The 24,992-nt window shown below is 41.3% G+C and overlaps 1 protein-coding gene across 2 annotated transcripts in view; it reads left to right on the top strand.

The window, feature by feature from the left end:
* Positions 1-24,992, top strand: part of LOC137646059 (lysophospholipid acyltransferase 6-like) — a 99,575-nt gene that overhangs the window by 54,854 nt on the left and 19,729 nt on the right. For both annotated transcript variants that reach the window (XM_068379214.1, XM_068379215.1), the window contains 3 exons: positions 3,390-3,504; positions 3,901-4,048; positions 21,956-22,136. In XM_068379214.1, coding sequence (XP_068235315.1) covers positions 3,390-3,504; positions 3,901-4,048; positions 21,956-22,136 — 444 coding nt within the window. The remainder of the gene's footprint in view (positions 1-3,389; positions 3,505-3,900; positions 4,049-21,955; positions 22,137-24,992) is intronic.

The raw sequence follows: 24,992 nt of genomic DNA on the forward strand, positions 1-24,992 counted from the left end.
AAGCAATTCCTACAAGTCCGTGACAGATTAATCTCAATTTACCATGATCTGGGGATTGTGGTGAATCTGGAGAAGTCCAGCTTCATGCTCAAACAAAAGATGTAGTACTTAGGAATGAGAGTGGACAGACTGTAAGGAAAGTCTTTCATCAAACAACTGAGTAACCAGACTCACTATTGGTTCATCCTTTTCTAAATTGGCTAAGGCTTCAGGCTCAGTGCTGCACTGGCAATAACTCCAAGGTCTCTTATCATCACTGGAAAAACTGGTTCCCTACTGTCATCTACATTTAAGATTGCTGGTTCCGATGCAACAAGAAGCCAAATGTAAGGGGACGAAAACTTGCAAGTGGATCTCCATTGGAATCTTCTATTCCAGAACTACTTCCCTTCACAGATGCATCGAAAGAATGTTAGGGTGCAATCTAAGAAAACATGTAATCTCAGACCTTTGGTCAAGAACAGAGAGGGACCTTCACATTATTATCCTAGGGATGAAGGCAGCACTGTAGGCTCTACAGTCCCTCCATTCAACCAACAAAGCGGTACAGTATTTTGACATTTATGCAATTTAGCAATAGAGGCCCATGAATGGGCACAGAACAATTCAGTATGGTGGTCTGCCAGGTTCATTCTAGGGAAAAGGAGTGTGATGGCCAACAAACTTAAGTTGCTAGGGAGAATGCCTGGGGTCAGGATGGTCCCTTCATCTGCAAGTGATGAGGAACCTCTTAACTTTGTGTGGGGTTCCTCGACAATCGACATGTTTGCGTCGAAGCTAAACAACAATCTCCAAGTGTACTTTTCACTGACACCAAATCAGGCATCAGTGTTGAATTGTGCCTTCCAACATGCCTTTTACATCTACATCTATGCATTTCCACTGTTTTGCCTGCTCAGGAAGGTAATCAACAAAATGTGGAATAAAAACTTTAAAATGACTTTAGTAGGCCCCCAAATGGCTGCATGCAGAGTTGTTACCCAGACCTGCTGATACTGTTATCAGAGACTCCAAGACAACTACCCCTACAACAAGATCTTTTATACCAATCACATCTTTTAGGGGCACCACAGTTTCATAACATGCCTGTCTTCACAGATACAGGTTATCCAGTATCACCTCAGAGCAAGAGGTTTTTCTTGAGAAACTGCCCAAGAGATGTCTGTATATCTCAGAAGAACTCGCACATCAAAATTTTCATCAACAACAGACAGAAGTCTGAAGTCTTTGGAGAAACAATCAAGTTTAACAACTGAATGCACTGATCCTGTCTATTACGAAGTTCCTTTTGGAAGAAGGATTTGTTCTTCACTTTGGTACACCTATGGGGCTCTCTCAATGTTGTAGTGGTTTGCGGACTGGCCAGAGGTAGCACCCAAACTGCCAAGTGTCCAAATGCCGACCACAACCCAACGTTCACTACACAAAAAATATACGACGGTGGAATACCCAAAAATCTAGATAACAGATCAAGAGAACGTAGCACTGGGCACCACCCCTCGATTTATAACTAGCATTATCATGGGAACAGTTAAGTAAAACATTGGTTTTTATCAAAAGTGTCTATTTTAAATAGAACTGTGCATTTTGACTAGACTAATATGAATATATATATGGTTTGGTCAGTGTCGTAGCCTTGATGAGAAGTACATACGATATTTTCATATCTTGTGTATGAGTCAACATCCCTAAAATTTGGCTCACAAAAAGGTCTTCAAAAGTTGCAGGTTACACGAGTATATGTGATATATATTATGTTTCAGCTGCTAGTTAAAGGATTGGTCTTTTGACTCCTATATTTTGTTCACTCCTATCTTAGTAATCAGTATTGCTATAGTGGTTTATTCAGTTTACCAAACTCATTGTGGCATTTCCTTATTTTCGAATTTGGCTCTATGAATAATCTGATGGAGTCTTTGTTTGCATTTTGAATTGGGAGTATTTTGAAAGTCTAGTCACTCCATCCTTGAGGTACAGGTTCCATTGTAGGTTTTATTTGGTTGATTTTATAATACAGGGGACATTTTTTAAAGTTAAGATGTTTAAGATAAGGGTATTTTTTTATTTTTTTATTTTTAGAACTCAGGAAGAGGTATTAGTTTTATTTCTAGGCCCCAGGAAAAGATGATAATGTTAGTTTTGGGGCCCATAAAGAGGTAGTAGTTACTAAATCATTAAACTATAACTTGAGAACAATTAGTTTTATTTTAGCTTTTTAATTGAAAAATAATAAAGGTAAATGAATACCATATAACTATCCTCAAGTAATTTTACCTCAAGGTAACATCGGCCCCACATAAAAGTGGGAAAAGATACAGACAAAGAAGAAGTTCTGTGATGATATTTTTATAATCTAAGCCAAATAAGGTTTCTTTTTCAGTACAGTCATAATTAGTTTTATTGTACCACAGTTTGCAAGGTTAATTCATTGTGGGAGCGAGGTTGCAATCTAAAATGATGATATCCAAAAACAATTTTTCCCATCAGAAATGAAAGAAGTACATACACATTTTTAAAGGTTTGTAATGGTAATTATTGTTAAAAATATAACCTAACATTAGAAATGAATTCAAAATACAGTACTGTAATAATTCACAATAAAGATAGAAATATTGACAAAATAACTCTCACTTCATATTTGAAGAGATCATGGCTAGGGTGAAGTAGACGAGAGATATGGTAAATTATCATTTCTCTCTCTTCAATGACATTCACTATCACTAACTAAATCACTTAATTTACCCTTTCCTAGACACTTGGTAATCTTTTATTACACACTTATGTTCAAATTTCACAATAAACCTATGTAGAGATGACTCCTTTTGCCTTTTTTTAACCCTCGTGATCCTGACCAGGGCAAAATTACATCATGACTTGGACAGGGAGCAATGACGTCGTGTCAACCTACTTACATTGACGTTTCGTAGCATAACTAACACAGGAATAAAGATAGAAACTGAAAATTTCTTTAGGTACCTTAATAAATTTTATATAAACCACTTATAGATACATGAATGAATGATATCAAAGTGCATTGTCAGATCCTCGATAGGTTGAATTGGCTTGAAAATAAGACTTTTCATTGTCGTAAAATGCCACGAACATGACGTTAACTGTGTGTCATGTTGGCATCATGTGATTGCTTAATGCGCATCTCATGTAGAAAGCAGACTTGATGCAATGCTCGTAACCCATTTTGAATTTGTATGCTTGTATTCAAAGTTACTCGTAACCCTTGGTAGTACTGTGCTGTATTAAGGTTATAAGAATCCTTAGCAAGTTGTAACAAAGCACATCCAATTTTAAACAGATCGTAATCATCTGTTTGTTAATATAATTTGTTCCCAATAAGGAAGGTTTTTAGCATTATGTTTTTGCCGTTTCTTTAGGTCCTATGATGATCATGGTTCAGAAAGCAACATCACTAGCATACAGTCTTCATGACGGATTGTCAGGACTGAAAGATAACGAACTTACCCCGTTACAGAGGGAATTAATTCTAAGGTACATACTGTTGTTTTTCATATAAATGCTTTGGATATAGTAGTATACTGTAGAATTTACCAGAGTTGAGACTAATTGCTGGTAAACATTTAAAAAATAGTCAATAGAATGTAGTGTAGTATTATTCTGCTGTTAGTATGTACAGTAGTAAATTCTTAAACATTCCTTCTTACCTATATGTTTTACTTTAAATGTATCATGTTCAAAGATTCAAATTTGAGCAAAGCATGAGATTAAGTGGCAAGGAGATTGATATATCTCTTGGGATTCCTTAGCAAATTATTAGTTGTACTTCATATATGTGGTTTTGCTTTTGTTTATCTAAATGGTAGTCTATTTATAAGCTTTTGTTAATAAATTTTTGTAGATCAGGAAATTGTTTTTATTTTATTACAGGAAAAAACCCTCGGCATTACAGTACTTCAGTTACATGCTCAACTTTCACTCAGTACTTGCAGGACCCTTTTTCATGTTTGCTGACTATCAAGACTTTATTGAAGGTACCCATTATGCAAAAAGGGCCCTTAACAATACTGTTGCCAAGGTTAGTTTCAGTGCAAAAGCTTTTCCTGATGATCAGACTTTAGATAGCTAAATTTTTCATAACTTCTTTTCAATGATAGTTAAAACTCATGTGCAGAGGTCCTGAAATATTATTTTTAGTAACTTTTAATTTAAGTCTCGGTACCTGTTTATTATGCTGTAGAAATCAAGGGTAGAAGTTTTGAATATTATTTTTATGAATATTTTTTTTCTTGAAATTGTTTATATAGGAAATATGATACTGATTGAGCCCCTGTTTTTCTTAGAAATTCTTTGCTCATATTTAATTAGTTTTGTTTTGTGGCCTTAGACAATGTTGTATTTTTTAGTCTCTTAAATGGTCAGACTCTGCTTGCATGAAATGGTCTAAATTTGTTATAAAGTTTATGAAGGAGGATATGCACAAGAATCTATGATAATCCAATGCCATTAGTGCTTTCAAAATACCTCACTTATTTTCTCAATATTAGAAATCTTCCCTTCGTAGAATGTAAATATTTCTAAACATGTAACTGCCTATCCAAAAATTAATCGTATACCCTTGACCACCTTGAAAACATCATAAGCAACACAAATAGAACATACTAGATTTAAAGTTCCACATCACAATATTTGCAGTATATTCGCTAAAATATTCTCCAATAAAACAAGTTTGTTCTATTTCAATAATAATAATGCTTAATTTTTTTTCATGGCACATCTATCAGCAATTTGCTTAGCAATGAAGATTGTTAAAAACAGGGTACCACAAAAACATGTTATCCGCAATTACTTTATTATTATTTCAAAAGCCCTTCAAAATTGTCCTAAGAATCCTATTTTGTTTCTATGTAAATACCAGCTCTCATCATTTTAAAGGTATTTTGTTACGACCTATAGAAGAAAAATGGTGGGTATGGCAACGGTGTATGGTTGCACAATGTTACCCACCTGCGCCTCTGCGGGGAGAAGCGAGTGATTCACTTAGTTTTTGGTTGCAACAGCCGGTTTAAGAGAGACCGTTCTCCAGCTACAGCTTTCTTCGCAAAAGTAGGAGAGAGGCATAAGCCTTCGCTCTCACATTGGTTCCATCGTTATCAGAGTTATCAGGAACTCCCATTTCACATGAGGTCAGTCGGTCCTTCTCTCGGGATTTTGGTGATGGGTTTCTCCTGCTTTTATGACCAAAGCAGAGAATGCCATGAGTGACTGAACCCTTAACATCAGCAGATTTGCAAATCAAAGATTCTTTAGTGTTACTACTATACTGCTAATCTCGCCAGAGTTTATGAACCCCACTCTAACTCTTTGGGGCTCCTTCAAATAAATCTTCACCCAAGAGAAAGATATGGGCTTCTTCTTAGAAATCAGCAAGCTTCCCTGGTTCCCCAAAAGCCACAGAAAGAGTTAAAACCTATCTTAGCAATTAGAATTCCTAAACAAAAAGATAGAAATTAGGTGCTAATCTTGCAGCATGTTCACAGATCCACAAACGATCCCCGCATAAGTTTCCACAGAAAACAACTGGAAAGCACCTGTGTGAAGTTCAAGTGAACTGGTCATCATTTATTCATGTGTCCTTGTTGGCGTGTCAAAGGAATGCACATGTATCCCTACTGGATGTGTATCCACCATTAAGTATGTCTTTAATTCCTGAGTGGTGTCATCACTAGTATCCTTTTTGGAGTACAACAACCGCTTTTTGGAATTATGAGGAATATTGTGATGATGACTCTAGCACTGGAGGTCACAACTTGCCCTTCGTCTAGTGAGAGAAAAACAAGATGGGATCGATATCCCCCTTTCCTGAGAGTTCTTTAGTCTCTCTCTCACACGTCTCAGGCTCACAAACCCCTCACTTAGAGTACCAAAAGAAATAGATATCTCTTTCAGGCTCAAGGTGAGGATGGCTGGATTCTGGGATTTTAGATTTATTTCTTAAGCATGTCCTCTGATAGCTATTTAGATTTTATAAGGAGCATCTTTGTTTCTATGGTTTTTTTATGTGAATACTCTTTTATTTTTTATAACAAACGATATCGGCGTCAATGACCTTCGATATCAGAATGCCAGAGAATTTTAAATCAATCAATTCTCTTGTGTCAGAATATGCTCAACAAAGGATTAGACAACAAATTAATAATACCAGTGAGCATTAAATGCATACACATAGGAGCTAATGCTTTCCAGCTGAAAGGGAACAAAATCCCTTCCCCCCCATATTATGAATAGCTTCATTATTGCCAGAAAATGATAATTAAGATTATTACCACAGATCTCCCTCACATATCTCTGAGGTGTGGCTAGATGTTTGAAGGGAGCAGAAAGACATCCCTTAAATGACTAAAAATGTTAGGTCTATCCTTAAACAGGAACCCACACAAGTTATCTGCACCCAGTCAGTTGTCTCCATGCCCTATGATAGTAATAAAAGACTCTCTTGAGCAGGGAGCCTAACCAGAGACCTAATAAAAGACTCCTGAGTAAGCAGCTCAACCAGAGACCTATGATGTCACAGGTGTTGCTCCTAGAGGTTTCAGCTTTTGGGACCAGTGGAAACGTTAAAGTTGATGATTACATTAGGGCTCATATGCCATGTTAGCGGGCTTGGTGCAATCTAACAGAAGGAATATGTTTTATTGAAAGTTTTCTCTTGGAACCTCAAAGCACCTGTCATAAATTTGACCTTCCATTATCTAATCAAGCAAAGTATATGCTGGATTTACTTAATAAGCAGATTGCAGGTGCTGAAAACTCCCTGAAGTCAAGTAGGTCAACTAAGCTGTCTCCACCTGCTCTTTCATGAGAATAATAATTTTATGTGCCAGTGGGAGCTGATCGTAATCTTTTACCAATTGACCTGGATTTGACGGCCCCAACATCAGGTACACCTTATGAAAGACTGATGCTGTCAAAGGTCACTATATTGACGAGCGACAGCATGCCTTTGGTGACATACATCAACAAGCAAGGAGGCTCGATGAGTTGCCTCTTTTGCCAACAGGTATTAAAGGTACAACACTGTATGCAGGTAAACACTGTCCAGCTTTTATGCCCATTTCACCCCAGGGAAGAGGAATGCGATTGCAGACAATCTGAGCCAACAAAGGATAATGGTTGTTTTAGAATGGTCTTTAAATCATCAAGTGGCATGGAGTCTCCTGACTGTGGGGTTCCCTGTTCATTGATATGTTCATCATTTACCTCAACTACATACAAGCAATGTTTTGTTCACCAATCCCAGACTCAGTAGCAGCAGTGGAGGATGCGTTAAAACACCCCTGAGATGGGATGGACATCTATACCTTTCCCGTTCTGCCGGATCTGCCAGGTCCTGCTGAACAGAGTCAGGTCATCAAAGAATCTAAGAATAATGTAGTGCCAAGGTGCCCACAAGTGGAGTGGTACACAGATCTTCTAGATCTACTCAAAGAAACTCCGGTAGAGCTTCTAGATTGGCCAGATCTTCTTCGATAACCATAAGTAAAAGGTTCCATGGAGCAGTTTGTCTGTCTCTCAACAGCTGAAGGTTATCTAGCAACTCCTCTGAAACAAGGGCTTTTCAAGACCAACTGTGAAACAGCTCTCTGGGTGCCTCCGCAAGTCCTCTGCAGCAGTTCACCAAGTAAAGCGGTCCTTGTTCTGTGATTGGTGTTGTGGAAGGGGTATTTCCCCACTCAAGGCAACTATTCTCCTAATTGCAAACTTTTTAGTTTTGCTACAGAAGGAGAAACTTCTCTGATACTATGGTGAACGGTTATCTCTGTCCTGAGCCAGTGTTTAAACTGGAGGGGGCTAACCTCTCCTCCTTCCGGGGAACTCTCAACATCGATTATGAGTTTCAAACGAGTTTTGTCCTCCTTGGGAAATAGACTTGTCTTGGAGTGTGATCAAGGTTCTAAGGTTCCTGAAGATGGCTGCTTTTGAACTGCTGCATTTAGAAACTTTGATGTTGAACAGTTTTCCTTCTTGCTTTAGCATAATCTAAGTAGGTGAGTGAATTTCATAGCCTATCTTATCTTTTATCTTGGTCCGGGGGTTGGAAAGACCTTTCTTTCTCCTTTGTACAGGTATAGTATACCTCAACTTACGTCGTTTTGAGTATAGTGGGTTTTGAATGCAAGTCGGTTGTTAAAAAAACTACATGGAAAAATAAAAATAAAGTTTTGAGTAATTTTTTTTTTACTTTCCGTCTGTCCACCACAAGTATTGAAGTCATAATACAGTATCACTGGAATAGCATTAAAAGCACACAAAACATTACTTTACTTTAAAAAAGAATTTAACTATATAAAATCATTTTAAAATACTTATTTTTAAATATGTAACTTCCTTGGTAGTTACATATATATAACCTAATCCCGCCGATTCGTCATGTGCACGGCAGAAATTCAAATTTCGCGGCAATCACCGCCAGGTGAGCAGGTGGTCATACCTGTGCACCCTCTAACTAGGTAAATGGAACCATTCGTAACATTCCTCAGAAATTCCCTGCCGTTGATCGAGACAACACGTCAGAAATTAGCTACATTGTGGGTTTGCTTTATCTACAAATTTGGTGAAGTACCCTTTGTTTGATTTATTGTTGATGGCTTTCGTTGATTTTTGGATTTTCCCTTTTGACTTTTCACTCGTTTAAGATAAACTTTGTTGGTTTTTCTTACCTGGACGGTTAGTTAACTATTTTCTCTAGTTGTCAAAATGGCTGACTCTGTGATTAGAAGGTGTATTAAGGGATGCAAGGCTCGGCTTCCAAAGGCCATGCTTGATCCCCACTCAATATGTAAGAGTTGCAGTGGGTATGAGTGTTCTATTAATGACAGATGCAATGAATGTGAGTCTTTATCTGATAGAGAGTGGAAGGAGTTTGATCGCTATGTTATGCGATTAGAGAAGGACAGGCTTAGGAGAGCCAGATCGTCAAGTGTTCTTTCTAATAGGTCTTCCGATAGTCATGTCCCTTCTAATTTGCATGAAACTAATATTCCTGTTCCTAATCCTGAGGCTGTAGTACCAGACCCCGCTATGGTGTCGGAGGTAAGTGAGCCTTCTTTGAAGGATGTTTTGGCTGCAATTTCGGCCTTGCGTGTACAAGTGCAATCCCTTACTTCGGAAAAAGAAGTGATGTGGGGGGCAGTGCGTGGTTTACAATGCAAATTTGGGGATAGTGATAGTGCAGTGGAGGGTGCGTCCGTTCGTGTCTGTCATACTCCTAGCCCTGGACCTCTTCCATGCTCCCCAACCCCTGGGAGAAGGAAAGTCGAAAGGCTAAGGGAGGTGAGAGACGTTAAACAACGAACGGACGTCCCCTCGAGTGATCCTCTTAACGCATACCAGGACGCTCCCCCTCACCACAGGAAAGGCGAGATGAGGAAGTGTTCGTCTTCGTCAGAGGACGCAAGACCTAGACGCGTTTGGCGAGATAGAAATCGCGACGCTCCCTTGCAGCATACTGGACGCATGCAGTACGCACCGCAAGCGACAGGCCTATCAGAGCTTAAGCGGTCAATTACGTCCCCGTTTGATGCTTATAAGTCACAAACAGAGGAAGCTCACAAGAAAGAACCTAAGGACATCAACAGACCGCGGAAAGGAATAAGGTCGGACCGAGGCGCGAACAGCCAGCGAGAAACTTCAGCGCTCATCGACGCTCCCTTGCAGCGATCCGGACGCGTTATGGGAGGCGGCAAGGTTCTTGTCGCTCCCTCGCGGCATGCTGGACGCATGCGACCAAGACGTTTCCCCGCAGCATGCTGGACGCACAGTTGACGCTTCCTCGTGGCATGCTGGATGCATAGTTGACGCTCCCTCGCGGCATGCTGGACGCATGCGAGCAGGACGTTCCCCCGCAGCATGCTGGATGCATTGTTGACGCTTCCTCGCAGCATGCTGGATGCATTGTTGACGCTTCCTCGCAGCATGCTGGATGCATTGTTGACGCTTCCTCGCAGAATGCTGGACGCATGCTAGAAGTACGCAAGCATGACTCCCTCGCAACATGTGGGACGCTTACAGGATGCACGCAAGCGTGACGCTTCCTCGCAGTTTTCTGGACTCGTGCACGACGTTCCATAGTAGCGTGCTGGAAGCATGCTGGATGAGAATAGACAAGACGAGGCATGTTTCTCCAACTCATTCTACTTCGGAGATCGCTATCCCTCTAGATGAAATCTCAGAAGGGGAAACGCTTCATGCAGCTGATCTTAAGAGATTGCTGGTGGTTCTAGCGAATTTATATCCGGAGGACTTTACTCAGGCTTTACCTCAAAGCCTGACCTCGCAGTTTTTGAAAGGCAGGCCCTAGAAACCTTCCTCGTTTAAGAAAACGGTGCTAGCCAGATCGGTCAAAAGAGCTTTCTCGACTCTAAATGAGTGGATTCTCAAGAGAAAGGATCTAGGAAAGACTACCTTTTCCTTTCCCCCTACAAAACTGGTCACCAGATCCTGTGTATGGTATGAGACTGGGGAGGTTCTCGGTTTGGGAGTTCCTGCCTCCTCCCAGGGGGACTTCTCCAGACTTGTTGACGCCTCACATAGGTCAGCCATGACCAAGTCTAAGGTGATGTGGACCACGTCGGAGGTGGATCTCTTGCTGAAGGGCATCATCAGAACTATAGAGGTCTTCAGCCTGATGGACTGGACTCTCGGAGCCCTCGCAGAGGTCACAGATGTAAAGAACGAGGCACAGATGCACCTGATTGCCTGTCTCGATAAGGCCGTGAGGTATGGGACCGTCGAACTCTCCGCCCTTTTCACGGCAGGAGTTATTAAGAAGAGGTCTATGCTGTGTTCTTTCCTGTCGTCAGGATTGACTTTCGCTCAGAAATCAGAGCTATTGTATGCTCCTCTAGGTAATCATCTCTTCCCTTCTGATGTAGCGAAGGACTTGTCAACAGCTCTTGCGCAACAAGCGACGCAAGACCTTATTACCAGGACTGCCAAGAAAGTCCTCCCGGCTAGCTTTTTAACCAGAAAGCAGAAGGAAGCTCCTCCACCGTGCCAGCCCTTTCGAGAGGGAATCAGAGAATTGCTGCTGGAGGACAACCTCGTAAATTTACAAAGCAGCAACCAAAAACAAGGAAGTGAGCCCTACAACCTCCAGACACAAGTGGGAGCCAGGTTATCCCACTATTGGCAAGAGTGGAGCCAAAGGGGAGCGGACGATTGGGCAGTCGATGTCTTGAAGGAGGGTTACAAGATCCCCTTCCTGAGGAGGCCTCCTCTTTTGTCAGAACCCTTAGAGTTGACAGCAACATACTCGGGGAGCAAGGCAGCAGCTCTTCAAAAGCAGGTCATCCAGATGCTGTCAAAAGCAGCGATAGAAGTAGTAGAGGTCCCCTCTTCGGAGGGATTTTACAACATTTTTTCTAGTTCCAAAGAACTCTGGTTTGGAGACCTGTTCTGGACGTAAGTCCTCTGAACAAGTTTGTAAGCAAAGTCAAGTTTGCCATGGAGACATCTACGTCAGTCCTAGCAGGCACCAGACAAGGAGACTGGATGGTGGCGATAGATCTGCAGGACGCGTATTTTCACGTCCCAATTCACCCGTACTACAGAAAATTTCTGAGATTCGTTTACCAAGAAACTACTTATCAGTTCAAAGCACTTTGTTTTGGGCTGGGCATGGCTCCCTACGTTTTCACTCAAGTAGTTTCCAACGTGGCTTGCTGGCTACATCTGAAAGGGGTACGGATATCAATGTACCTGGACGACTGGCTAATCAGAGCCAGCTTGCAAGAAAAGTGTCTGGAGGATCTACAGGTTACAATGTGTTTGACGCAACAGCTAGGTTTGGTTGTAAATCTGGCCAAATCACAACTGACACCCTCACAAAACATCATCTTCCTGGGGATGAGGATTCAATCAGTGGTTTTTCGGGCTTTTCCAGCCCCGAAACTTATTCTAGAATGCCTAAGAAAGGTGGAATACTTCCTAGACAGAAGGACCTGCTCGGTGAGAGAATGGATGAGTCTGCTGGGTACCCTCTCCTCAATCGAGCAATTCGTATCCCTGGGAAGACTTCATTTACGGCCTCTACAATTCCATCTATCAAAATATTGGACAAGAGACCAAGGCCTAGAGACGTGGATTCCGATTCCTCCGGTAATCAGGAATCAGTTGAGTTGGTGGGACGAACACAACAAACTCCTAGAAGGCCTCAAACTTCAATAGAAGAACCCTGACCTAGTGTTGTATTCAGACGCATCAGACAATGGGGTGGGGTGCAACATTGGGGAAGTGTGAGATCTCGGGTCTGTGGAAAGAGTTTCAGAAGGAATGGCATATAAACATCAAGGAGCTAGTGGCCATTCATCTACACTAATGCACTTCCAGGAGGAAGTCCAGGGCAAGTTAGTTCAGGTCAACGCAGACAACACCACAGCGTTGGCCTACATCAGGAAACAGGGAGGCACTCGTTAGATTCCCTTTGCGAGGCAGCGAAAGATCTCCTACTGTGGGCGAAAGCGAAGAATATAACCCTTATAACACGCTTCATAGAGGGGGAGAAGAACGTCTGGGCAGAAGTTCTCACAACAGAGTGGACCCTACATCACGAGGTGTGCTCCAGCTTTTGGATGCTGTGGGGAGAACTCTCAGTAGACCTCTTTGCTACCCAGAAGACAAAGAGGTTACCAGTTTATTGCTCTCCAGTCCCAGACCAGGAAGCAGTGGCAGTGGACGCCTTTCTCGTGGAGTGGGAAGGACTAGACGTGTACGCTTTTCCACCGTCCAAGATCCTGGACAGAGTCTTGAAAAAGTTCAGGGAGCTAAACAACACCCACATGAACCTGATAGCTCCATTTTGGCCCATAAGACCTTGGATTGCAGAAGTGATGGAGTGGCTGGTAGATACCCCCAGAGCGTTACCAAGTCGGAAGGATCTACTCAGACAGCCTCACATAAAGAGGTACCATCAAAATCTCACCGCTCTCAATCTAACTGCCTTTTGACTATCGAAAAGCTGGCAAGAGCGAAGGGCTTTTCGAAGGAAGCTGCAAGAGCTGTCGCGAGAGCTAGGAGGACGTCCACAATTAAGGTATACCAATCTAAGTAGGACGTGTTTAGGGAATGGTACAGGATTAGCAACTTTTCCTCTTCCAGTACCTCTAACCCAAATAGCAGATTTTCTGTTCCATTTGTGAACGAAAGAAAAGTGGGCAGTATTGACCATCAAGGGATACCGCAGCATGCTAGCCTCCGTTTTCCGTCACAGACATATTGACGTGTCGGGAAACAAGGATCTCTCGAACCTCTTTAGATCTTTAGAGACCGCTAAGAGAAAGGACAACCCAACCCCCTCTTGGAACCTGGATGTAGTCCTGGCATTTTTAACCTCGAGCAGGTTTGAACCTCTCGACAAGGCTTCTTGGAAGGATCTAACTAAAAAGACTCTATTTCTGGTTGCGTTGGCTACAGCCAAGAGAGTATGAGAGTTGCAAGCCATCAGCAAGAAGGTAGGCTTCAATGGAGACGATGCAATTTGCTCCCTTCAGCTAGGTTTTCTCGCCAAGAACGAGAATCCTTCGCAACCTTGGCCCAGATCCTTTACCATTCCAGGGTTATCTCACTTAGTAGGATGGGAAAAGGAGAGAGGTCTTTGTCCAGTGAGAGCTCTAAAATTTTATCTTCAGGTGACCTAAAACCTGAGATGACAAGCAGATAACCTCTGTTGCTTGGTTAAAAATCCCTCTTTACCTGTATCAAAGAATGCTCTGGCATTTTTTATTAAAGATTTGATAAGGGAAGCTCACCAGAACTGTGAGGAGAGAAGCTTTCCAATCCTCAAAGTCAAACCACATGAGGTAAGAGCTGTGGCGACTTCTATGGCGTATAGACACAAAAAGTCGATGAAGTCAATTTTGGATGCGACATTCTGGCGAAGTAAGTCAATCTTCGCAGATTGCTACCTTAAAGAAGTACAGACCCAATATGAAGATTGTTGCTCTCTGGGTCCGTATGTTGCCTCCGGCGTCGTAGTTGGAGAAGGTACTACTGTCTCTACCCTATAACCTTTTGTTATATACCCTTGCCTTTTTCTTGAACTTGGTATCACAGGTTGTTTGTGAAGGCTGTTGCAGCCTTCCACAGTCTGGGATGCAAGTCAAGTTAGTTTTTATGGTGTGTGTGTTTTTAGTTTATTTTTGAGTTGGGTGGTCAGAATCATTGTCCATGGCTATGCCAGGATGGCAAGGGTGGAGGTCTAGCCATGTTAAGGTCGAGGACCGAGTGGCAGGCCCACAGAGACTTTTACAGCCCCCTGGGTGGATCGCTGAGTCTCTTAAGGAATGCAGGCAAATGAGGCAAATAACTATGAAGAAGCTTCCTTATCAGGTAAGAACCAGATTATTGGTACAGCTAATTTGTAGCTATTAATAATTATACGAATTTCCGACGGGGTTGAGGTTTTCTAACCTGCCACCAATGGTGTCAATTAGCTATATATATATGTAACTACCAGGGAAGTTACATATTTAAAAATGGTATTTTTATTTTAAAATAGAGTTTTAAATATACTTACCTGGTAGTTACATAAAAGGTTCCTCCATCCTCCCTTCTGAAAACGGGCATGGAATTTCTGAGGAATGTTGGGAACGGTTCCAGTTACTTAGTCAGAGGGCGCACAGGTATGACCACCTGCTCACCTGGCGGTGATTGCCACGAAATTTGAATTTTTGCCGTACGCGCGGCGAATCGGCGGGATTAAGCTATATACTGTATATGTAACTACCAAGTAAGTATATTTAAAAATTCATTTTAAAATAAAAATACCCTAATCAACATAAACATTCACATAATTAACATAAATCCTAGCGAACGAACTATGGAAACAGCTGTGACTGTTTTTATATTAGCAGTCTTTAAGAGCTTAACAGCGACGTTTTCTATGATAGTTCATCTATCTACCATTTGAAGCATTAACAGCACATAATATCATAATATTACACAATAAATAAGAATAAAAGTTTATAAAGTCATATGAAAATATATTTTTGTATACTATTTTCTTAACAAACAACAATTACTTATTTTGTTTATGATTATGATCAGCTGATCTCAAGACTATCGTGAATAACAAAGAATATTTTCTTTAGCTCATTCAATATAAATTACTAATGCAAATTACATCATCACCAATTTGTAATAGAATATCATAGTTTTCATACATTTTGTTTATAGCTCTTAATCATTATTATTAGTTATCATATGAATATCTCTCTCTCTCTCTCTCTCTCTCTCTCTCTCTCTCTCTCTCTCTCTCTCTCTCTCTCTCTCTCTCTCTCTCTCTTTCTCTCTCTCGTATACACATCAAACAGATTTAACATAAATCTTTGTTTTCTTAGAAAGTGTCAGGTAAATACTACACACAAACTTTCACTTTGCTTAAATTTATGTTCAATCGTAGACTGGGATTAAAACGTCTTTTGATTTCGTCAGCTGATCTGTAGCTTTAGCCGACTGCCTAATGTATATGTACTGAAAGATGTCTACAATAATCCTGGTTTTCGATGTTAACTGAATTTTGTATAATTTTTGTACATTTCTATTATCAATTAAAGATGTATTTCAACAACAGCAATTGCCAATTTTTTTTTTTTTTTTTGTATCAGCTGTTTTCAAGGTTACGACATTATCACGATTATGCTTATATAAAGTTAACAGAGTATTGTTAATATGATTTAACTCCCTATCTCGTAATCCTTGAAGAAAAGAGGAGCACAGTTCAACGAACTCTCGACCAGTTTATTGAAATGCATGCTGAACAACAACAACAGACGAATCAGCTGTTGGGGCTGATGATCCGCAGCCATCTACATACGCGATGTAAACAAAGATATTGTTAATAAATGTAACAACTAAGTTTATTTCATGCCATTGCAAAATAAGCATAACAATTTAATTTGCTATTTCACCTTACAAAATCTTTCTATTTTATACTATCTTAGACCAAACCACATTCACAAATAAACACCCTGCGATATACTGTAAACTTTTACATTTACTAGTATGGATGTACATTTATTTGTAAAATTAGATTAATTTTTTTATACTAAATTAAAAACTAAAATTTCTCTGTTTGTAAGCTTAAATAGATTCTTATTAACCATATATTATTGAAATTGCATTTATAAATAATTTTCAGAAGTGGGAAAAGTTATTTGTGGTTTAGCCCAGTGACAAGTATAGTAAATTCAGAGACAAGTAAATTCGACTTACATTGTTTTTCAACTTGTCGCCTCTCCTGGAACCAATTACCAATGTAAGGTGAGACATGCCTATACCTGGATTCAAAACCAAGACCCAAAATACATCTGTTTGTGACAATCAATTCCCTCTTATTTCATCACTCAAGACAGTGACTGATGATTTACAATAAGAGGAAGTTGCCCTACTGCATTAATATATCCAACCTGTTCGTCAATACTGGACCGGAAAAAACAAAACAGGAGTTATCAAGAACACGATCTCCTTTTTATAAAAGCTTATAAATCTTCAGTTGAAACGCTTCTCGGAGCCCCTCCTAGAGCTCAAGATATCCATGGTCCTTCTGCAACCATAGCCCTCTGCAAAACACTTGGTAACACAGATACTCAGCAGGAGTTTTAAAGAAACAAACTACCTTTATGGCTCACTATTTGAACGACTGTGCCTGCAGGTCCCCAGACACATTCTCTCTAGGCCCTCTTGTGGTAGGCCAACAGGTGATGTAGAAGCCATGACTCTGGCTTTTCTTGGAAGAGGGAGCCAGACTGTAAGACTTCCGCTCCTTTCTTATCACTCTCATAGTGATGAAAGCGTCAGCATGGATGACCAATCCAGCAGGTAAGCGCCCCACTGAAAATCATGTCAAAAGAAATTTTGTTTTCAACTGCCATGTTATATTACATATATATTGACTTCCAACACGGATGTCATTTTTTCTGCTAGGCAACATTGCTGTCTGTCGTATTTGTCACTTGAGAGCTTAGGTTTGCCCTTGCCTCTTATCAGAGTCTGGCTTTACTTTCTTTGGTCTAGGGTTAGACTTTGCGGACTTCTTCTACCTAAGGAAGACTCCCCTTTAAAATGACGAGGGTTTGTATTCCCATAGGAACAAACTAGAAATTTTAAAAAGTACTTCTCTTTTTTTTTCCCCCTAGGTATACAAACTGCGTAATTTTATTTATATGTCCTTACCAAATACAAGTGACTCTGTGATGCTCGCCTCTCCCTGTAGAGCCATAGGTGTGTGACACGTGCAACGTTACACTGTGCTGCACCCACTAGTTTTAATCTATTGGTCACAACAATGCGAGCCAATGGCTTATCCATTTGAAGTTACTCAAGTTTGTTTAGCTAGGAAAAATGAAGATTATTCTTAAAAATTGTGTTTAAAGATTAATTTGTCACATACTATAATCCGTTGTAGATATTGAAATACAGTATGTTGGATATGAAATATGTAAATGTAGGCATTAAATTAATAGTTTTTGGATCAAGTATGTATGTTCTGGACAGTGATTCTCCACTATCTCTGAAGTCCATCATCTGTATTGTGTCCCAGACTCTGTGAAATTCTGAAAGAAAGACCACAGTCCAGTCTTTGAGTTTGCCACACTTGTCTAACCTATGGCTATTAGATAACATGACAACTCAATACCAAATTGGCAAAAAAATTGTTACACTTAAACATGAATGTGATGGTCTATTTTTCATGCAACAGTGAACACCAGGTTATAGAGCAAGTCCGTGATAGAAACTCTTGGTCCAGCCCTTTGAAAGTAAAAAATGTTATCTTAGTAGTTTATTTAAACAGATGAGTATAAAAATCTCATCTATTATTATATATGGGTAACCACTTACAGTGTGCCTTGATCAGTATACTGCTGATGGTACTAAAAGCTCATTCTAACTTTAATTCAGTTTCAATTGTAATGCTTTACTTTTCATCTTGCTCTGTTATCTTTTACTACTAATGACCAACTTCAAGTTTACTATAATCTAATTTTTAACTTGTACATGCATACATATACCAAGGCACTTCCCCCAATTTTGGGGGGTAGCCGACATCAAACAAATGAAACAAAAAAGATGTCTCCTCTCTATGTTCCTCTCAGCCTGACAAGGGACTCCGAGTTCGGCTGGTACGGCTAGGGTGGGACAGCCCACCCTCCCACATTATCCACTACAGATGAAGCTTCATAATGCTGAATCTCCTATAGCTGCTACCTCTGTGGTCACCCAAGGCACCGGAGGAAGCAGCAGGGCCTACCGGAACTGCGTCACAATCGCTCGCCATTCATTCCTGTTTCTAGCACGCTCCCTTGCCTCTCTCACATCTATCCTCCTATCACCCAGAGCTTCCTTCACTCCATCCATCCACCCAGGATGGAGGAAGGCCAAGGTTTGGGTCCCAAACCTTGGCCTTCCTCTTGTACTTCTCCCATCAACTCTTGCATTCATCACCTTCTTTAACAGCCAGCCATTTTCCATTCTCTAGACATGGCCAAACCACTTCAACACATTCATATCCACTCTAGCTGCTAACTCATTTCTTACACCCGTTCTCACCCTTACTACTTCGTTCCTAACCCTATCTTCTCGAGACACTTCATCTCAAACACATTCAATTTCTGTCTCTCCGTCACTTTCATTCCCCACAACTCCGATCCATACATCACAGTTGGTACAATCACTTTCTCATACAGAACTCTCTTTACATTCATGCCTAACCCTCTATTTTGTACTACTCCCTTAACTGCCATCAACACTTTGCATCCTTCATTCACTCTCTGACGTACATCTGCTTCCACTCCACCATTTGCTGCAACAACAGACCCCAAGTACTTAAACTGATCCACTTCCTCAAGTAACTCTCCATTCAACATGACATTCAACCTCGCACCACCTTCCCTTCTCGTACATTTCATTACCTTACTCTTACCCACATTAACTCTCAACTTCCTTCCCTCACACCCTTCCCAATTCTGTCACTAATTGGCCAAGCTTCTCTTCCACGTCTGCAACCAGTACAGTATCATCCACAAACAACAACTGATTTACCTGCCATTCATGGTCATTCTCATCTACCAGTTTCAATCCTCTTCCAAGCACTTGAGCATTCACCTCTCTCACCACTCCATCAACATACAAGTTGAACAACCACGGTGACATCACACATCCCTGTCTCAGTCTCACTCTCACCGGAAACCAATCGCTCACTTCATTTCCTATCCTAACACATGCTTTACTACCTTTGTAGAAACTTTTCACTGCTTGCAACAACCTTCCACCGACTCCGTATAACCTCATCACATTCCACATTGCTTCCCTATCAACTCTATCATATGCTTTCTCCAGATCCATAAACGCAACATACACCTCCTTACCTTTTGCTAAATATTTCTCGCATATCTGCCTAACTGTAAAAATCTTATTCATACAACCCCTACCTCTTCTAAAACCACCCTGTACTTTTAAGATTGCATTCTCTGTTTTATCCTCAATCCTATTAATCAGTACTCTACCATTATTATTATTATTATTACTTACTAAGCTACAACCCTAGTTGGAAAAGCAGTATGCTATAAGCCCAGGGGCTCCAACAGGGAAAGTAGCTCAGTGCGGAAAGGAAAAAAGGAAAATAAAATATTCTAAGAAGAGTAACAACAATAAATATCTCCTATATAAACTATAAAAACTTTAACAAAACAAGAGGAAGAGAAAAAAGATAGGAGAGTGTGCTCGAGTGTACCCTCAAGCAAGAGAACTCTAACCCAAGACAGTGAAAGGCCATGGTACAGAGGCTATGGCACTACCCAAGACTAGAGAACAGTGGTTTGATTTTGGAGTGTCCTTCTCCTAGAAGAGCTGCTTACCATAGCTAAAGAGTCTCTCCTACCCTTACCAAGAGGAAAGTGGCACTGAACAATTACAGTGCAGTAACCCCTTGGGTGATGAAGAATTGATTGGTAATCTGTGTTGTCAGGTGTATGAGGATAGAGGAGAATATGTAAAGAATATGCCAGACTATTCAGTGTGTATGTAGGCAAAGGGAAAATGAACCGTAACCAGAGAGGAGGATCCAATGTAGTACACTTTTCCAACTGCACTCAACAAACTAATACCTCTTGAATTACAACACTCATGCACATCTCCCTTACCCTTGTATAGGGGTACAATACACGCACAAACCCAATCTACTGGTACCATTGACCACATAAAACACATATTAAACAATCTTGCCAACTATTCAAGTACAGTCACCCCCTCTTCCTTCAACATCTCAGCTCTCACACCATCCATACCAGATGCTTTTCCTACTCTCGTTTCATATAGTGCTCTCCTCACTTCCTCTCTTGTAATCTCTCTCTCATTCTCATCTCCCATCACCGGCACCTCAACACCTGTAACAGCAATTATATCTGCCTCCCTATTATCCTCAACATTTAGTAAATTTTCAAAATACTCCGCTCACCTTTTCCTTGCCTCCTCTCCTTTTAACAACCTTCCATTTCCATCTTTCACTGTCTCTTCAATTCTTGAACCAGCCTTCCTTACTCTCTTCACTTCTTTCCAAAACTTCTTATTCTTTTCATATGAATGACCCAATCCATGACCCCACCTCAGGTAAGCTGCCCTCTTTGCCTCACGTACCTTGCGCTTTACTTCCACATTTTTCTCTCTATATCTTTCATACTTCTCTACACTATTACTCTGCAGCCATTCTTCAAAAGCCCTCTTTTTTTTCTTCCACTTTTACCTTCACTCCTTCATTCCACCATTCACTGCCCTTCCTCATGCTGTCTCCAAGAAACTTCTTGCCACACACATCACTTGCAATCTCAATACAATTTTCTCTTACTAACTTCCACTCCTCCTCTAAATTACCAGTTTCTCTTACTTTCACTTCGTCATATGCCATTTTCAACTTTTCTTGATATTTACTTTTTACCCCCGGTTTTATTAGCTCTTCAATCCTCACTAGCTCCCTTTTACATCCACTTACTCTATTCCCCCACTCTTTTGCTATAACTAATTTTCCTTCCACCAAAAAATGATCAGACATACCGTTACCCATACCCTTAAACACGTACATGTCTTTCAATCTTCCAAACATTCTTTTAGTTATCAACACATAATCCATTAATGCCATATCTACCACTCTTCCATTTGCCACTCTTACCCATGTATACTTGTTTTTATCTTTCTTTTTGAAAAAGCTAGAACTTATCACCATCTCTTGCTCAAGACACATATCTACCAGTCTCTCACCACTCTCATTTTCACCTGGTACGCCATACTTCCCATTGACACCTTCTACCTCTCCAGCGCCCACTCTAGCATTCAAGTCACCCATGACAACTACATAATTCCTTCTACCCAGTCCTTCTACACATCTAGTTAATTCATTCCAGAACTCATTCAGCTCATCTTCACTTTTCTCACAACCTGGCCCATACGCACTGACAAAAACCTAACATTCCCTACCCAACCTAACCCTTACCCACATTAACCTAGATGATATCTCCTTCCATTCCACTACTTTACCTGTCATCTATTCACTCAGTAATAAAGCCACACCTTCTCTTGCTCTTCCCCTTTCAATCCCAGACACTCTACCAGACATTTCACCAAACATCACTTCACCTTTCCCTTTTATCTTTGTCTCACACAAAGCCAATATATCCATCCTTCTATTCCTAAACATACTTCCAATCTCACATACAGGATTATAATACAGGAGAGGGGGTTCCCAGCCCCCTTGTATTGAACTAAAAGTCTTTGGTTAGCTCCGAGAGGGCCGGAAAATTCAACTTTGCACTTGTTCTACTAATTCATGATAATTATTTATGATAAAATATTAAACTATGACATGCTTTATTGTACAAGGAGGTAAGTTGAATTTAGATACAATTTACTTTAAAAACTTTATAATTTTTTTTTTCAGGATTCTTTAGATAGCAACAGAAATGAAAATCTTGAAGATGTGAAGGTATCAAAGAAAATATTGAAGCCAGAAGAGGAACCCGATCCTACAAGTGTTTCTCTTTCAAAGGCTGGGTTCTCTTTTGTGTGTGCCTTTGTGACAGTAGCTATCTTGCCAAATTTCCCTATATCTCATTTAACAGGTAAGTTAGTCTGATGTTATTTATAAAAATTGTATAGAACAATTGCAACTAGTGCATAATAAAACAGTTACCTACTTACAAAGGGCTTCACTGTTAGGCTAGTGGTGTCAAGCCAAGCTAGATTTATATTTTAAAGACTAGGAATGCTGTCGTTTATGTTCCAGCTTTAGGAAAAAACCTGATGGTAGTCAGAGAACTTGAATATATTTATTTTGTCAAATCTTACCTTCGGATTACAGTGCATTTTTATGAATAGAACTTACCTGGCAGTTATATATACATAGCTAATAATCTCTTTCGGCAGAATTTTTCTGAACGCGGCAACCGCCTTGTGGTGGTTGGGTGGTTACACCCGTTAAAGGGTGGTACTAGGAATCATTCCCATTTTCTGTTCTTCAGTTCATCTCTGCCGGCCAGATCGACAACACATTGGTCCGTCATTAAGAGTTTTTCTTCGCTTTCCCTGTATCGCTGTACCAGTCTGCTATTTTGTGAAGTACTCTGATATGGGGATTTGGCAATCGTGTTTTTGTTTTTTCTTTGCTTTTTTTTTTGCTGTTTTCATTATGAGTGAAAAAAGTCATTACCGTGTCTGTGCGAATGAGGAATGTAAGGTGAGACTACCGAAAATGGCGGTAGACCCTCACACCGTGTGTTTGAATTGTAGGGGTTTTGAATGTGCCCTTAATAATAAGTGCGGGGAATGTAAAGTTTTTGATGAAAAGGATTGGTTGATTATGAAGCGCTATGTGCGTAAACTAGAGCTCGATAGAGTTAGGAGAGCTTCTAGGTCTAAGTCTAAGTCTGTTAGTGGTAAGGAAGACGAACTTAGTGTAGATTTATCTTTTGAACCTATAATTGATTCCTCTTTGGAAGTTGATCCTTCCCTTGAGTTAGTAACTCCTGCACCTCCTACAGGATCCGTATCTGCGGATGACCCTCGGTACGCTTGTTTGGCGGCCGAGTTGAAGGCCATTAAAGAACAACTGGAGGCCTTTAAAGGTAAGAATAGTGAAAGTGCTTGTGTTAGTGCAGTGTAGGTGGCGACTGACCGAACCTGTCATTACCCTAGGCCTAGACCTCTACCAAGCTCCTAGGACCAAGGGAGAAGGTACGTCGACAACCGAAAGGTGGTGAGAGGTACGTACCCTCGGTCAGCCGTCGCCTCAAACAGCCCTGTTGCCGATTCCCAGGCTGTTCTTGACCGTCACGGAAAAGACGTGTCGTATGTGTTAATTTCTAATCCGAATTTGTCCAGACGTAAATGGAAGTTTGAAGCGTCAAGACCTACTAAGAGGAGATGGAACCGCGACGAACTATCTCGTTCTTTCTCTCCCGGTTCTAGCAGTTATGAACCTTGTCCGTCGGAGGATGATTTCGACTCCGTGCCTGTGAAAAGGGCGAAGCCTAAGCCTGCAAGTTAGGATTTTACAGCCGAAGATCCTCCCCCTTCTACGAGTGTTATTCTTCAACCCTCCCCTTCGGGACCGCAAGACCCAGCTGATGTTGCTAAATCCTTTATGTCCGTCATGCAGGAACAACTTTTTACATTAGTGCAAGCATTTAGCCGCCCTCACACCCAGTCTGATAGATGTAAAGACGATTCGTTACCTATTAAGAAATCTACTTCTAAGAGAGAACGGAGTTCTTCTCTTAAGAAAACTTCTCCCTCTCTGCGCCAGGATGAGGAATGTGCGCTTTCACAAGGCGATACTTCTTCTCGATACCAGGACAATACGGTTTCTCGTTCGGGATACTGGGACGATACTATCTCGAACGATACTGCTTCTCGTTCTCGATTCCAGGACGATATGGCCTCTCGTTCTCGATGCCAGGACGATACCGCCTCCCGTTCACGATACCAGCACGATACCTCCTCTCGTTCACTTCGCCAGGACGATACCGCCTCTCGTTCACTTCGCCAGGACGATACCGCCTCTCGTTCACTTCGCCAGGACGATACCGCCTCTCGTTCACGACGCCAGGATGATACCGCCCCTCGTTCTCGACACCTGGACGATACCGCCTCTCGTTCACGACGCCATGATGATACCGCCTCTCGTTCACGACGCCAGGACGATACCGCCCCTCGTTCTCGACACCTGGACGATACCGCCTCTCGTTCACGACGCCATGACGATACCGCCTCTCGTTCACGACGCCAGGATGATACCGCCTCTCGTTCACGACGCCAGGATGATACCGCCTCTCGCTCACGGCACCAGAACGATACTGCCTCTCGTTCTCGGCGCCAGGACAATACCAGCCTGCCTCTTCGGGACGATACTGCCACTCGTTCCAAGGACTATTCTAGCGCTGGGATCCAGGATGCAACCCATCTTTTGCAGGACGATTCCTTTGATTTGCCATTGTCGGATTCTAAGGAGCCTTCTTCTCGTTCGAAGGATGTTGCAGTTGTGGATCAGGACCTCGAGGAGGTCTCTGATGACGATGATAAGCCTGCCGACGCTGCTAGGGATTACAAAGTTCTCTCTCGCTCCCTTCTTGAACTTTTTGGAGAGGAATTCCAACCTGCTAGATCCTGACTCTCTTTCACGACATGTTGAGCGTATGCAGCAGGCTGGATCCATACTGGACTCATGCTGGGACCATGCTGGAAGCATGTCATTAGTCCTTTTCCCCGTGTCAGGATCACGAACGCTTCATTTTAAACCATCAAGGTTTAGGTCTAGCTGCCTCCAGTATTTCGGAAAACCCCTAAGATCTAGAAGGTTGTTCGAAGGAGACAGCTGAGGCTATCGCTTGTACAAAGGACCTTTGCCTCAAGGTTTTGCAACCCAAATAGGGTGTTTTATGGAGTGGTGTAGAGCTAAAGCCGGCTCTTCAATTGGTAAC

Source organism: Palaemon carinicauda, chromosome 8 (assembly GCF_036898095.1).
Source record: "Palaemon carinicauda isolate YSFRI2023 chromosome 8, ASM3689809v2, whole genome shotgun sequence".
Taxonomy (NCBI): Eukaryota; Metazoa; Arthropoda; class Malacostraca; order Decapoda; family Palaemonidae; genus Palaemon; species Palaemon carinicauda.